Raw genomic sequence first — 14,434 nt, 5'->3', positions numbered from 1 at the left:
GGTTTTATACATCTGAAAAATGTACTGAAACGCTGAAATTCCCAGGTGAATCAGTTTCTATCATCTGTCACCGCCAGATACAAAAACCGTGACCTTCCTTAAGTAGCCCTTAATAAAAACAACAGCTATTTCTTACACAACGTGCCCCATAACATCACACTTGACTACGTGTGTTTGACGGGGAGACATTTTCCTGTATACTTATTTTGACGGCCTTTAAGAGTGGAAAAATTATTAGAGTAGGGTTCTCAAAGTGTACCCTTAGGGGTACGCTAGTTGATCGGGGTACGTGAATTTACGTAATGGCGTTTGCTTAATTAACGGTATAATATCAAATCAAAATTCGTTCTAGAATTGTGTAAAACTATATCTATATCTGCCTCATAACAGCAGTGTTGAGAGCTGCTGTGTTCTGGTTTGATGGCATGGTAAGGGAGATACACTTTTCCGAGGCGTTCCAGCTTAGTCCTCAGGAGAAGCGGCACATCTGTGGTCGAGGTAGAAATATCGAATCCTATCTTACACATGATTATGGGCTGCAATAGCCATATATTTCAGGTGAACTGAATTCCCGTCCGCTGCCACCCTTCAAAACGGAAAACAGCAGCGCCTAATACTGCTGTTATGAGGCAGAAATAGGTGTGGTGGTGCCGCCGGAGTCGAACTCCAAAGAGTTCTATCACCTTCAAGACCTTCAACTTAATGCTTAAAAGAAAACAGTGTTAAATGCTTAAAAATAAACTCTATAAGCCGTTGACGATTGCGTGGGCTACTTACAAGTTCCAAACAGTAGGTACAAAGTCGAAGGATTGAAAAGTTATGTGTAAGATATGAATACAGCTTCTTTGAAAGTTATTATATCAACAATAGTGACTGGTTATGTACTGCAGCTCTTAAGCAAAGTCTGCATTTAAGTATGAAGATACTTACAGCTGAATCCTTACCATGAGTTTTTACGTTTCGACAAATATGACTGTTTTGGTATTTGTTTACGTATTTGCCCATACAATTTCAAGCTAAACGCCCCTAGCGGATTGTGTCAGAACTAGGAAATCGTATGTATCTTTATATCACGAGATATATAAAATCAAAATTCTTACATCCCTGCTGATCATTATCATCAACCCTTTATTGTCCCACTGCTGGGCATGGGTCTTCTCTCAAAGTGAGAAGGATTCGGCCATAGTCCACCGCGCTGGCCAAGTGCGTATTGGTAGACTTCACATACCTTAGAGATTTTTTTTAATAAATCTTTTCGGTGTGCAGGTTTCCTCACGATGTTTTCCTTCACCTTTTTGGCAAGTGATAATTAATTTCTAATACGCACATAATTTCGAAAAATCAGAGGTGCGTGCCTGGGATTTGAACCTCGGACCCCTCGATCGAGAGGCCGAGTTTCTTAGCCACTAGGCTATCACTGCTATCATCTTCATATAAACATCAATATGCTAACATCTTCATATCACGACATGTATAAAAGTAACTTTCTAACATCCCTGCTGATTTGTGAACAATTAAGAACAAGCTCATGTAACATCTCACGGGGGCTTAGGCTGTTTGGAAAGGATTGTTTGTTATACGACGTCGAGTCTGTAAGCTTCCTTCGCACAATCTACTTTGTTTGCAGCTTTACGATTTTTTGTTTGATGTTCTGAGGTTTTTAATAAAAAGCCATATATAGGGATATTAAGGTAAATTAAAGTTTATTTATATATGCAAGGAACCTATTTATATTCATATGTCGACAAAATATATATAAGGAGTTTTAATGTTTATTTAGTACCGGTCCACACTTATTGATATAACAAAAAATACTAAAAATAAAAAAATAAATGAAAATTTGGTGGAACCTGCGGCACATCATTTTGACCAAAAGTGGCCAATAACAGAGGTACCAGAAGAGAAAGCCACCTGCTGACGAGTGGTAATTGCCGCTGATGGGCATTTTTATCAACTTCAGATAAAATTAGAATCCAATTTAAAGAAATCCATCGATGCCTTTTACTGAGGACTAAATCGTAAATCTTCACACCTGATTATATTGATGATAAAACAGCTTGGGACTGATCAATAACAAAATTATAAATTAATTAAGAAAATGTCAAAGTGTAGCGTATCTTGCTGAACAAACTTCTTTTTTAGATAAATGTAAAGCAAGATACTGGAGCTAATGCTTTATTAATTATATGTAAAAATGATGGCATTAAGAAAAAGAGAATAATTATTATAAAAAAAAAAGACAAACCTACTGAGTTTCTTACCGGATCTTCTCAGTAGAGGTCGCGTTCCGATCCGGTAGTAGTTTAAGAAAAATATTGTAACTGACAATTTGTAAGTGCCGTCGTTGACCTATACAAAATAAATATATTTAATTTCATTTCCTTCGGCATCGAATCGTATTTATACAACTTTTATAATAATAAATTTAATATTATAACCTAATTTTATTCTTACGAATGAGGTTTATTACCTAAATAAAATAGTAAAGAGAGACTTATAAAAGTGAATACCTATATAGTTTCTTATATTACCTAAGCAACCCCGGGAAGGTTGATTAGAAAATTTCATTTATTCACATTTCAAATTTCAAATTTTCATTTACTTTGAAATAAACTACGTTTATATTATACTTTTATAAGAATATTGTACATGAATATTGAACATGTGTACCAAATTTCATGACTATATGTTATGTAATTTAGTTGTATTAGTGAGTATGTTTTTACATTCAACCTCATCAATTTATTTATAAGCCTTTATATAAAACGTTGGAAACTTAAATAAATAGAAATCTCAAAGTTATTTTAATTGAAGCTCATCTGTTTCTAAAGAAAAGACAATTTTATGAGAATACACTCGTACCTAAACATGTAAGGACTGAAAAGAAAATCTTTTTATTAGGGATGTTAGGTATAAAATTTCGGATCTGGATATTGATACGGATCTATTAAAGATTTGACAAAGGAAGATATTCCGGGCTAAGTAATCATGCCCAGTGAGTACCGCGATTGTCTCAGTTCGAAGTTAGTACCTAATATGCAATTTGTTAATAAAACTTCCGTAGAGTCGCCATAAAAGTATCGGTTTTGGATACGGTTACGGATACTTTTTTTTGGATTCGGATTATTCAATAGTTTCGGATACTAAATTTGGAATTGGATTGTGCAAATAGATAATGTTTTAATTTTATTTGTAAAGTAACTGAAGAAAATGCAAATAAATAATGTTTTAATTTTATTTGTAAAGTTTTTTGAAGGTGGCAGAACCCTTTGTGGTTCGACTCCGGCGGCACCACCGCCACACCTATTTCTGCCTAATAACAGCAGTGTTAGGTGCTGCTGTGTTCCGTTTTGAAGGGTGTGGTAAGGGAGGCACACTTTTCCGAGGCGTTCCAGCTTAGTCCTCAGGGGTAGCGGCGCATCTGTGGCCGACCTCAGGTAGGAATATCTAATCCTGTCTGGGGTTGATTACATATGTCCATGGGGGGCAGTAGCCACTTACCATCAGGTGGACTGCATGCTCGTCTGCTACTCTTATATTATAAAAAATATATATATATATATATATATATATCGGATTCGGTTACGGTTTCAGATATGTTTTATTTCGGATCCTATATTTTTGGACTACAGTTACAGAGCTCCGTACCCTCCCTACTCTTTATTCCGTTTGCAATCGGCATCGCGGTCGTTTTATTTATTTTATTTTCCGTTCCGTTTTGTTCCGTTTCGTTTCATTGACTTCGATTCGATGTGTTACGGGTATTCGGTGCAAATAAAAAACTGAAACAAATTTCTTTGTTTATCTAGTCTCACTGTCCAATTATTGGCTACTGGGGGGCTAGCCATGTTACAAACTTTGCATTCTATTCGTTTTCTATTCTATTCGTTAGCTAATATCATTCTACATATATGATAAGTCTATGGTTAGCTATCACATTTACATCAATTAGGCGTCAAATACAATATCGTCTGGTTTCTACACCAGCCAAAATAGCTACATGGTAATGATTAATTATTTAATAGTAATATTACAATATATCATCATAATATAAATAAAAAAATATACCATATTTTATAGCACATGTATTTTATTATTTAAAATTATTTGCAAAAACTAAACTTAATAATGTGTTTATGGACGGTAACTATGGTGATTAGTGATTGTTTACAAAGAGTATACAAATTGTTTATAGCGATATTACTAATGACAGTTACAGCGATTGCATGTATTTTGTATAAAATTACCTACTTGTACTTGTAATTTAGGATACGTATGCCCAAAGGAAAATATCTGGACGTCCAACTTGTTAAGATTTACTGGCTCATGGCACGAAAGTCTCTCAGCAACGAACTTGTCTACTACAAATCCATACTAAAACCGATATGGTCATATGGATCCGAACTTTGGGGGAACCGCATCCAACTCAAACTTGGACATCATACAGCGCTTCCAATCGAAAATGCTTATGCCACAGAGACAACGGTGAGAGAGAAAGTGACAAATAAACTAAAATCATATACTCGTTCATATAAAGACACTCCAATGAACTTCTAGTGAACTTATGAATTCCACCCGCACTTTAAAGCTCATCAAAAGTAGGGCTACTCAGGATCTTCTTCCATCGTAGGAGCGGATTCCAAGGAGGCAATTATTATAAATGAAAATGCCACTGGGTGTATACCACACATGCCATGCCAACAAATGAAACCTCATAACCACTAGCTTTATGCTTAGACAGGGAGATTGCTATTAAAACAGGAGATAATAATGAAAAATAGGATACAGATATTAATATTATAATTTTTTTTAAGATGTAAATAAATGGTTTAGTTACAAGTAAAGCTAATATGAGAAGCATTAATAATTATGCAATAAAACAGTTAAACTGAGACAATATTTTTATTTAAACACTGGAATAACTCTATGTTCTATCGTATCTATCTATTATATTATATGCTCCTATTAATTTAAAATAGAAAAACGACTGTGTAATACATTTCTATAATATTTTAGGGTACCCTAGTTATAGAGAGCCATATTCAAATTTCAACACATTTAAAGTATACATTTTCAAATGATCAAAAGTAATTAAAGTCTATAATGCAGTGATAGCGCGTCGTGAAGTAACAAACAGCTGATACAATATCCGTCATTTTATTAGCGTTTACGTTTTCTACAGGGTCGGCGCGATCGCTCACTATGACATTTATCTTAGAATACGCTTCGCTAACAAATTTGACAAAAAAGTCAAAAGGTTGTTGAAAGGTTGTCAAAGATTGTCATTTGTATGGAAAAAAGCGATGACATGAGCATTGTAGAATCGCTAGCGTTCTATTCTATCGTGTAACTTGGCTACGACTTTTCTACTTTGCTATTTTGATCACGTGATCATTGATAATTTCATACATTTTAGCGTTTCTATAGCGTTTCTACAGCGCAAGCGACTGTAGAATGTCAACTTGGCTAGGCCCCCTGGTGTACTTAGATGGTAAGGTAGGCAAACTACGCAGACTTTATACATGAGTTCTGTTCTGTACAAGTTGTTCTGTACAAAATATTACAATGTTCTATATAAATAGGCACATGAGGTAAGGCTGAGAAGAATATAAACGTCATGTAATAAAGGACATACTTATTATTGACCTAAACTTTTTATTTCTTACAACCAGCTTTTTAATTTACCAAATTAAAATAAACTGCGCGTATTACTCTTGATCTTCCATAATAGGACGAAATAAAACATTCTGAGGAAACAGACACGCCTAAAAATGTTTACAAAATGTTACTCAAGAGTGTATCAAGAGTGTGACACCCATCTAGTTTTGGTCATCTCGGAGGACTATGACGTACATCCCGTTCACTTTGAGAGGAGATCCATGCCCAGCAGTGAGACAATATAGTATTGACGATGATAACGATGTTACTAACAATTACCTAATAAGGTTTTAAAAACGAATTTCGCCACCTAGATACTGTGTTTCATAACAACACATTCGAACCTCGATACAGAATCGATTGCTTTGAGACTGAAATTGAAGCTTAATTCGTGTTCGAAAAAAAACGACGTACGGGACGTTAATACCCTTCCAGCACGTATACAAACATACCTACATACATACATACACGTTATGTCAGAATTCCTTACATACAATAGTTTAGCTCACAGGCGGATCAGAGTTTTCGTTTTGGTTTGACCCAGTTAAAAGATTTTGATAGGGAAATAAGTTTTTCCTAGGAGTATAAGAATGCAGTCGATTTTTTTAATGCAGAAGTAGCAAACTGTCATGCAGTTCACTGATGGCAACTATCGCTCTTAGACATCTGTAATCAACTCCATATAAAAGTAATTAATGGGTGTACAGTTAATCTAGTAGTAAATTAATTCTTTGTCGCTTATTGAGCGTGTGTTAAGACACAGGTACTAAGCTACCGTGGAGACTGGTACCTTTAATAAGAACAAGGAGTAAGGCAATTAGTATACTACAAATGAGAGTGTACATACAATAAAACGATTTCACATGTTTCTGGCCTTATTGTTTTAATACTTTCGAAAAAAGGGAGTTTTGTTCGCCCCAATTTTTTTCACACCATTAAAAGGTATGTTCGTCGGTAAATGTATCCTCGGAGGTTCATTCAATAAAAAGTATCATTTATTTCAGCGACTTCAAAGTGTCCTGAATTCTTTGTTTATAACTATCAAAAAGGTATTAAAAATTGTTGTTAACAACAATATATTCTACATTAATAATAAGTCTATTATAAGGAAGAGAACTTCCTTGTCAACCTATTAAAATATCGTAAATAAATACTAGAAATACGCCGAATAGTGGTTTCACCGAATAACCGAATACCGAATAATATTCGGTTTAACCTTTACCGAACCGAATATTCGGCCGAATTGTTCGGTTTACCATTTCTTTATTGTCAATTTGCTTAAAATGTTGATTTGAGTTTGAAAAATAAATACTGATTTAAGGTTTAAAATAAATGTTGACTATACTAACTATAGATTAAATAATAAATGTGTTGACTTGAGGTATCAAAATAAATGTTGATTTGAAGTGTGATTGCACCAAAAACGAATAATTCGGCCGAATACAAATAGCAAAAAGATGCCGAATACGCCGAATACCGAATACCAAACGAATATTCGGAGCATCTCTGGTAAATTCGTATAAAAATAGAATTTTAGTCTGCATATTTATTTTGAACTGAAAATTGAAATATAGACTAGCCAGTGAGTTATGGTGGGAATTACAAGTCAAAAATATCTATTTTAGATAGCTAGAACGTAATTACATTTGGGAAAAGCCTTTTTTGGTGGTCGTATTTAATCTGTGTTGCTTGCGAGTTGTACGATGGACATATTTATTTTCGTAAAAAATAGCAAACCAAAAACCCAACTACAAAATTTGTTTACTAATATTATATTATAAAGAAGAAAACTTTGTTTGTTTGTTTGGTTGTAATGAATAGGCTCAAAAACTACTGGACCGATTTTAGAAATTGTTTCACCATTCGATAGCTACATTATCCACGAGTAACAAAGGCTATATTTTATATGAAATATATTTGATAAATAGATTTTGAGGCGGTACAAAGTTTTCCGGGTCAGCTAGTATGCTAATAAAGTAAGCCATTTTAATTATCTGAATTATTACTATGTTTTATGTTCCTATATCTATCTATACTCGCGCTGTCAAGAAGAATCTAACGACACATCTTATCTTAAAATCACATACATTAATACATACATACATACATACAGTCCCCTAACTCTATATTCCGTTTAATAATAATTTACGTAGGTACGCAAAGTTAATAGAAGAAATGAAAAGTACATTTTTAAAGGAGATATACTTTTCCGAGGTAGTCCTTAGTCCTCAAGGGTAGCGCATCTATGGCCAACCTCAGAGTAGTAATAAATTCTATTACATAGAATTTCGTGTTCTCCAAAATAATATTTCATGACAAGAATTCGTACGAATTGTACGACATAAAACACATTTTTAGAAAAATAAGGAAAAGAGCCATTACTGAATTTTTAATTAATTTCATATACTTGCAAGTGCCTATGATAGTAATAAAAAAATACGTGACCAATGACATTTTCGTCTTTATTAGTAGTATATCGATGTACGTGACGAATAGATAACCTCCTTCCATTGGGAAGTTAAACAAAATTTTGATGAGCCCGTTCCACTTGTGAACAATGAAGACCATAAGCAGTTTTAAAAGCCACTACTTTTACAAAATATTTTTTGAGACCACATTTCCAATTCCTAAAATATACTGAACTGAACTCAACTAGCTAATTAACGAAGACTATCCAAGTTCCAATCTTAGATTAATTAAATACTTAGATTGATCACTCCTAACAAGAAAGTGTAACCAGTTTTGGGAATTGAAATTGTTGTTGGGAATTGAAACGTCTTCGTTCTAAAATGTCCCCAAAATGTTTAAAATACTTATTTATTTATGACGTAAATTACGTAGTATTCGGTATTTATACGTAATTTTTCTCTAATAATGTATTTTGTTTGTCAAGAATTCAGAAAATAAATGATTGAATCATTCTTTGGTGGTTTCATTCAATTTCAAGGCGATAAAGTATCTTTCTATTTTGCTTATCAAAGGTTCCAATTTGTGCTGTTCTAATAAAGCCTGAAACGAGATCTACTTGCAACGAGCATATCGCTACGAGATAGATTACTTTTGTAGATATTTTCTACGTATCTCTGCTTTTCTAACAAAATTATACTATTGTTTTATTTATTTACTCTTTATTGAACATAATAATAATATGAAACAAAAAGCGGCTTTAATGGCGGTAAGCGGTAAACGACCTAAATACATTAACGCTACAATTTTGAAGGTGGTAGAACTCTTTGTGGTTCGACTCCGGCGGCACCACCGCCACACCTATTTCTGCCTATAAACAGCAGTAATAGGCGCTGCTATCTTCCGTTTTGAAGGGTGTGGTAAGAGATACACTTTCCGAGGCGTTCCAGCTTAGTCCTCAGGGGTAGCGGCGCATCTGTGGCCGACCTCAAGTAGGAATATCTAATCCTATCTGAGGTTGATTACAGATGTCCATGGGCGGCAGTAGCCACTTACCATCTGGTGGACTGCATGCTCGTCTGCTACTCCTATATTATAAAAAAAATAATCGAAACATATGAGTAGCCTAATCGAACCATAAAAATATGAGGGGTTAATTACCTGACGATCCTTGAACATCAGCAAAATAACCATCAGGTTGAGGAAGAACCCGAAGAATCCGATTAGGAAGAGCACGAAAGCAGAGACCACGTATCCCCATCTCGGCATCAACAAGGGGAACCCCTCGTCATACGCCTTTACCACCGTGTCGTTGAAGTGCTCCGGGAATGACGTCATCGTTCACATTCTACACTTCACTTCACTTCACTGCACTGCACTTGCACAACACTTTAGTTTTCGTATTCCTTGTAATATGTGAAATGTAGGAGTACCTGGAAAGAGTGGTTTAAATTAGAAAAGTAAGAAAAGGTTATCTAAAGGGTTGTATCTGTGACGGTTTTACCTGTTTATTAGTTACTCTCATCATTAATTTTTACTCCTGCCTTATAAAATGGGCTAAGCGCTTCAACTTAGCCCTCAGAAGTAACAAGACACCTGCGACTTAAGGTAGGACTCTAATCCTATCTGGGGTTGATTTTAATGTCCAGGTCACAAAAAATACAGCAGCGCTTAACACTGTTGATATTAGGTCGAAATAGGTAGGACGTTGGAGGCTCCGGAGTTGAAACACAAAGGGCTCTACTAAATATAAATCCTTGATTCAAATGTAGAACTAAAATTTAATGTAAGTAATTACTTCATTACACATAATAAGCAAAAAACATACGTAATAGTGTTCTCTTTTACTCTTTTGAAATAACACAACCTTCTCATCCTAAAACAATTATTTCAATGCCGTGTTTCAAAATTTCGAAGCTGTCGAATGTGTCTAACATGATTTACTTTTACTTCGTTATAATGTCGACGGGGTGAGCAAAATTGTAATATAGAGCGCTTCCTAGTTACACCGAAAATTAGACGAGATTGGATACATGTATGCATGTATACATGGTTGTGTTTTATTTTCCTGATAGAGATAACATGCTGAAATGAAAGGAGTATAAAATGTATGTATTAAAGATGTATAATCTTATATATAAAATTCTCGTGTCACAATGTTAGTTACCATACTCTTCTGAAACGACTTTACCGATTTAAACCAAATTTTATATGAATATTCAGTAGGTCTGAGAATCGGCTGCTATCTATTTTTCATACCCCTAAGTGATAAGGGTTGTTCACCTTTAACATTTTTTTATTTATATGGCAACACAACGTTTGCCGGGTCAGCTAGTGTAATGTATAAGTAGCATGGTATAAAATATTTTTCATGCAGTGTGTGATTCTATTAATCATTAATTAATTTTATTTTTCAAAATGATTTTTTTAACAAAGCCACATTATTTCTTCTTGACAATATTAGCATTAAGCGCTGCTGTATCTGGCTTGATAGCCTAGTGGTTAAGAAACTCGGCCTCTCGATCGAGGAGTCCGCGGTTCAAATCCCAGGCACGCACCTCTGATTTTTCAAAATTATGATATTATTAATATTTTCATAATTTTGAAAAATCGTGAAGGAAACGCTCAAAAAACATCATCATCATCATCAACCCATTACTGTCCCACTGCTGGGCACGGGTCTTCTCTCATAATGAGAAGGATTAGGCCATAGTCCACCGCGCTGGCCAAGTGCGTATTGGTAGACTTCACATACCCTTGAGATTTTTTTTTATAAATCTTTCAGGTATGCAGGTTTCCTCACGATGTTTTCCTTCACCGTTTAGCAAGTAATAATTAATTTCTAAAACTCGCTCGAAAAATATTCCTTCAAAACAAACAAACCTGCCGCGTCAAGTTAAAATGTATTTTCATCCCGAAATTCGCAATAACGATACCCATTGACAAACAAAGCTTAAGGATTAGCAATGAATAGCCTTATTGTCTGGATGACAAACAAGAGGGAGGACTGGCTTTGAAGAAGCGGTACGGAAAGACTGGATTCTGTTTGATGATAACAATAGTTGAGTATGTTTGCGGATTTTATCTTGAGGTAGGATCCTTTAAGGTCCGACGGCGTTTGTGGCGACTTCCCACTACTCACGAGCCACTCCCACGAGCATTCTGAATCACGCTATTGAATTTTACTCATCATCTTGCATCTTGAAGGTGGTAGAAGTTAGAACCCTTTGTGCTTCGACTCCGGCGGCACCTTATTCCTCAGGGGGGGCGGCACATCGGTGGCCAACCTCAAGTAGGGATATTTAATCCTATCTGGGGTTGATTACATATGTCCATGGGCGGCAGTAGCCACTTACCATCAGGTGGACTGCATGCTCGTCTGCTACTCCTTTATTATAAATAAATATATATATTGTATATGTATATACAAGCTACGAACTGAGACTGTCGGACTGTCGGAGCACGGCCGCTTCCCGGGCATGATTACCTAGCCCGGCGGGAGATCTCCCTTTGTCAAACGATGATTCCCTACCACAACTATTTGTAATGTGTAAGATATAAGTGGTTAAGCCTATTGATATCCTGCCTCTAATTCGGAAGGGTCTGAGGGTCAAACCACAGGCACGCGATCCTTAGTTTTCAAGGTTATGTGCTAAAAGAGAATAAAATAATATTACTTGTTGAAACTGTAATGAAAAAAATATGAGTAAACCTACATACCTGAGAGGTCTTTAAAAAAGCCGAAGTGAAGTTTACTAATACGCAATTGGCTAGCGCGGTAGACTATGCCCTATCCATCCCATTCTGAGAGAAGACCCGAACCCAGCAGTGGGACATTAATTGGTAGATGACGATGATTATGATAATGATTACCTATCGATCATTTTACAGGTAAAAAGCAATATAATAAGAATAGTTAAATGGAGTCATGAAACTTGGATATTCGAACCTCAACGGCTTTTAAAACATTACCACGTCACGATACAAAACGATTGTTTAATATACAAACATGGTTGTTTACTCGTGCATGCAAGCTAACTTAGTTGGGAGCAGGCAATGTATAACGAGCTTAGGAAGTTGTTTCATTAGTTTATTATCGAGTTATCGTCGTCGCTGTCCAACGTCTGTGAGGGTTACGTATGATCACATTAATTTCCATGTGTGTGTAACTGTAATTTTATAGGAAATTTCGAGATATCGGATTTTAAAAAGTATTAACAGCTATACCAGTATGGTACAGTAACAATACTAATATGCAGAGGATACCGGGTTCGATCCCTGAGAAAGACAGATATTAAACTTATGAGTTAAGGTTTCTGGTTATCTGGTACCAGCGACTAAAAGAGTTAGAGTTAGAGGAATCGTCATGTTATTTTAATAATATTTATTCTTTATATAAAGTACTGATAGCTTAGTAACAAGATAATGTATAGGTATGTTGGTAAATTTCGCTGGAGGTTTAAACCTCAGTGAATACCTCGAATTTTATTATTCAAAGTCATGTGTGTTTCAGAAATGAAATATAGTTTTTACGACACATAAAATTTTCTATTTAATATAATACTCGTAGACATAAAACAGCACGCAACCCATTTGTGTTAAGAGGTCATTCGGTTAACTATATCTAAAATATTCAAAATAATTATTGATAATAGTTGCTTCAAGGCTGACCCAGTGGCTACTTTAATAATCGTTATTAATAATCAATCTGCCCAATGATTTGCTTGCCAAACGACGTATGACAATTTTTGGTTAAAGCAAAAGTAGTGGCTAACGCGACTGCCAAAATGATTGTAACACTGTTTAGAGACTATTTAGTAGCTTATACAACTAAATAGATACGTAAACAATCTACTGTTTTCTAATTATTCTAACAAAATCAAATATGTATCGCTCATCGGTTGCAAGCAACAAATCGGACGCAAGAGAATCTCCTTACTATAATTTTGTCGTATAAACAAACATAGGCAATTATCGCTTGGCGATATGTCCCATGCGAGTCTTATATGAAATAATCGTAGGCATTTTTTTGTTCTTGCATGTGTGTAAACATTTAGATACGATTATGTATATTGCTTGTGATAGTTGCTTACGATTTCTCGACCCGAAACATGCGAGAAACTCTCTCCATCTAAATGGCTCTTTAAGCAACTGTGTAGCTTCAAGGATAAGATAGGAGCTTTAGCAACTATCGCTCAAGTGACGTCAATTATTTCTGATCCACTGCTGGGCACAGGTCTCCTATCAAAGTAAGGGGTTTAGGCCATAGTCCATCATGCTGGCCGTGTGAATTTATATGCTTCACACACCCTTGAGATTTTTTATCGAACTCTCAGGCGTGCATGTCCTTCACGATGTCAGCAGGTTTTTCTTTACCGTATAAGCAAGTGATATGCACATTTTGAAACATTTGGAACCCTTGAATTAACGGACGAGTTTATTGATCACTAGGCTATCAATACTCTGTCCCTGTAGTTCCGGGATCAGAATAGGGCAACGGTATCCTCTGCCTGTCGTAAGAGGCGACTAAAAGGGGTCTTTCGGGGTTGCGGGCGGCAACAGTGGGAGCTCTAACCGCTCGGCTAGCGACCCCGAGAAGAACGATGGTATGTGTGACCTCATACCGTCGTACGCTCCACACGGAGTGGCGAGCTTCGTAATCATCTGGGCGGAGCCAGACGGGGCTACGCGCCAACAGGACTCCAGTTGCGTTCCTTTGGAGATCCCGGAGTCCTCTACGCAGCGCTCAGGACCGTCACCGGGGAGTGTTTTAGTGCGGTAACCCGTAGTCGCTCCCACGGCGTCGGGTACCTTTTGAAGGTTTCCCCCTCGTCAAAAAAAAGGCTATCAATACTCTCTCAAGTGATTATAGCTAATAGGCGATCAGCATTATAGCTTCAATTTTCACAAAGTTTTTATATAGCACGTCACATGGTGTGAATTACATTATTCACATTAAGGGTAACTTTTCAAAGTGAACCAGTTAAGGGAGGTTAGGAGGGTCGTTTTGCATAATTTTGATTTATCGTCAATGTAAGAGCAAGAACTTTGACGAAACTTGAAACTTTTGGAAGTTTTTCGGTGAAATAATTAATTGGATCTGGACGAGTGGATTTTAAATTCATTGTCTGAGAATTAGAGATGTATAGCTTAGTGGTTTGGACGGCTTCTTGGGCTTTGGTCCAGGGTTCAAATCCCATGCATCATCATTTGAGTGTATGTGCATTGTGCGTACAGTGGCGAATCCAGAATTTTCGTTTTTTTGGGGCTTAGCTCAGCTGAAGGCTTTTAAAGAATTCGATGACAAAAAATGGGACCGTCGTTTCGTTACTTCCAGTTTGATATTTTGCCTTCAAAAAGTCACGGATGT

The 14,434-nt window shown here is 36.0% G+C and overlaps 1 protein-coding gene across 1 annotated transcript in view; it reads right to left on the bottom strand.

Annotated features, from left to right (window-relative positions):
- Nucleotides 1–9,402, bottom strand: part of LOC140750771 (parapinopsin) — a 43,013-nt gene extending 33,611 nt beyond the window's left edge. Inside the window, exon 1 of the mRNA XM_073084523.1 lies at nt 9,226–9,402. Within this exon, the coding sequence (XP_072940624.1) occupies nt 9,226–9,402 (177 nt within the window). The remainder of the gene's footprint in view (nt 1–9,225) is intronic.
- Nucleotides 9,403–14,434: the final 5,032 nt, after the last annotated feature.

This window comes from Epargyreus clarus, unplaced genomic scaffold (assembly GCF_041222505.1).
Source record: "Epargyreus clarus isolate Ecla_fem2 unplaced genomic scaffold, WU_Ecla_fem_2.2 ptg000001l, whole genome shotgun sequence".
NCBI classification, from domain to species: Eukaryota; Metazoa; Arthropoda; class Insecta; order Lepidoptera; family Hesperiidae; genus Epargyreus; species Epargyreus clarus.
The sequence above is the reverse complement of the archived record's forward strand: the minus strand, read 5'-3'. Positions and strand labels throughout refer to the sequence as shown.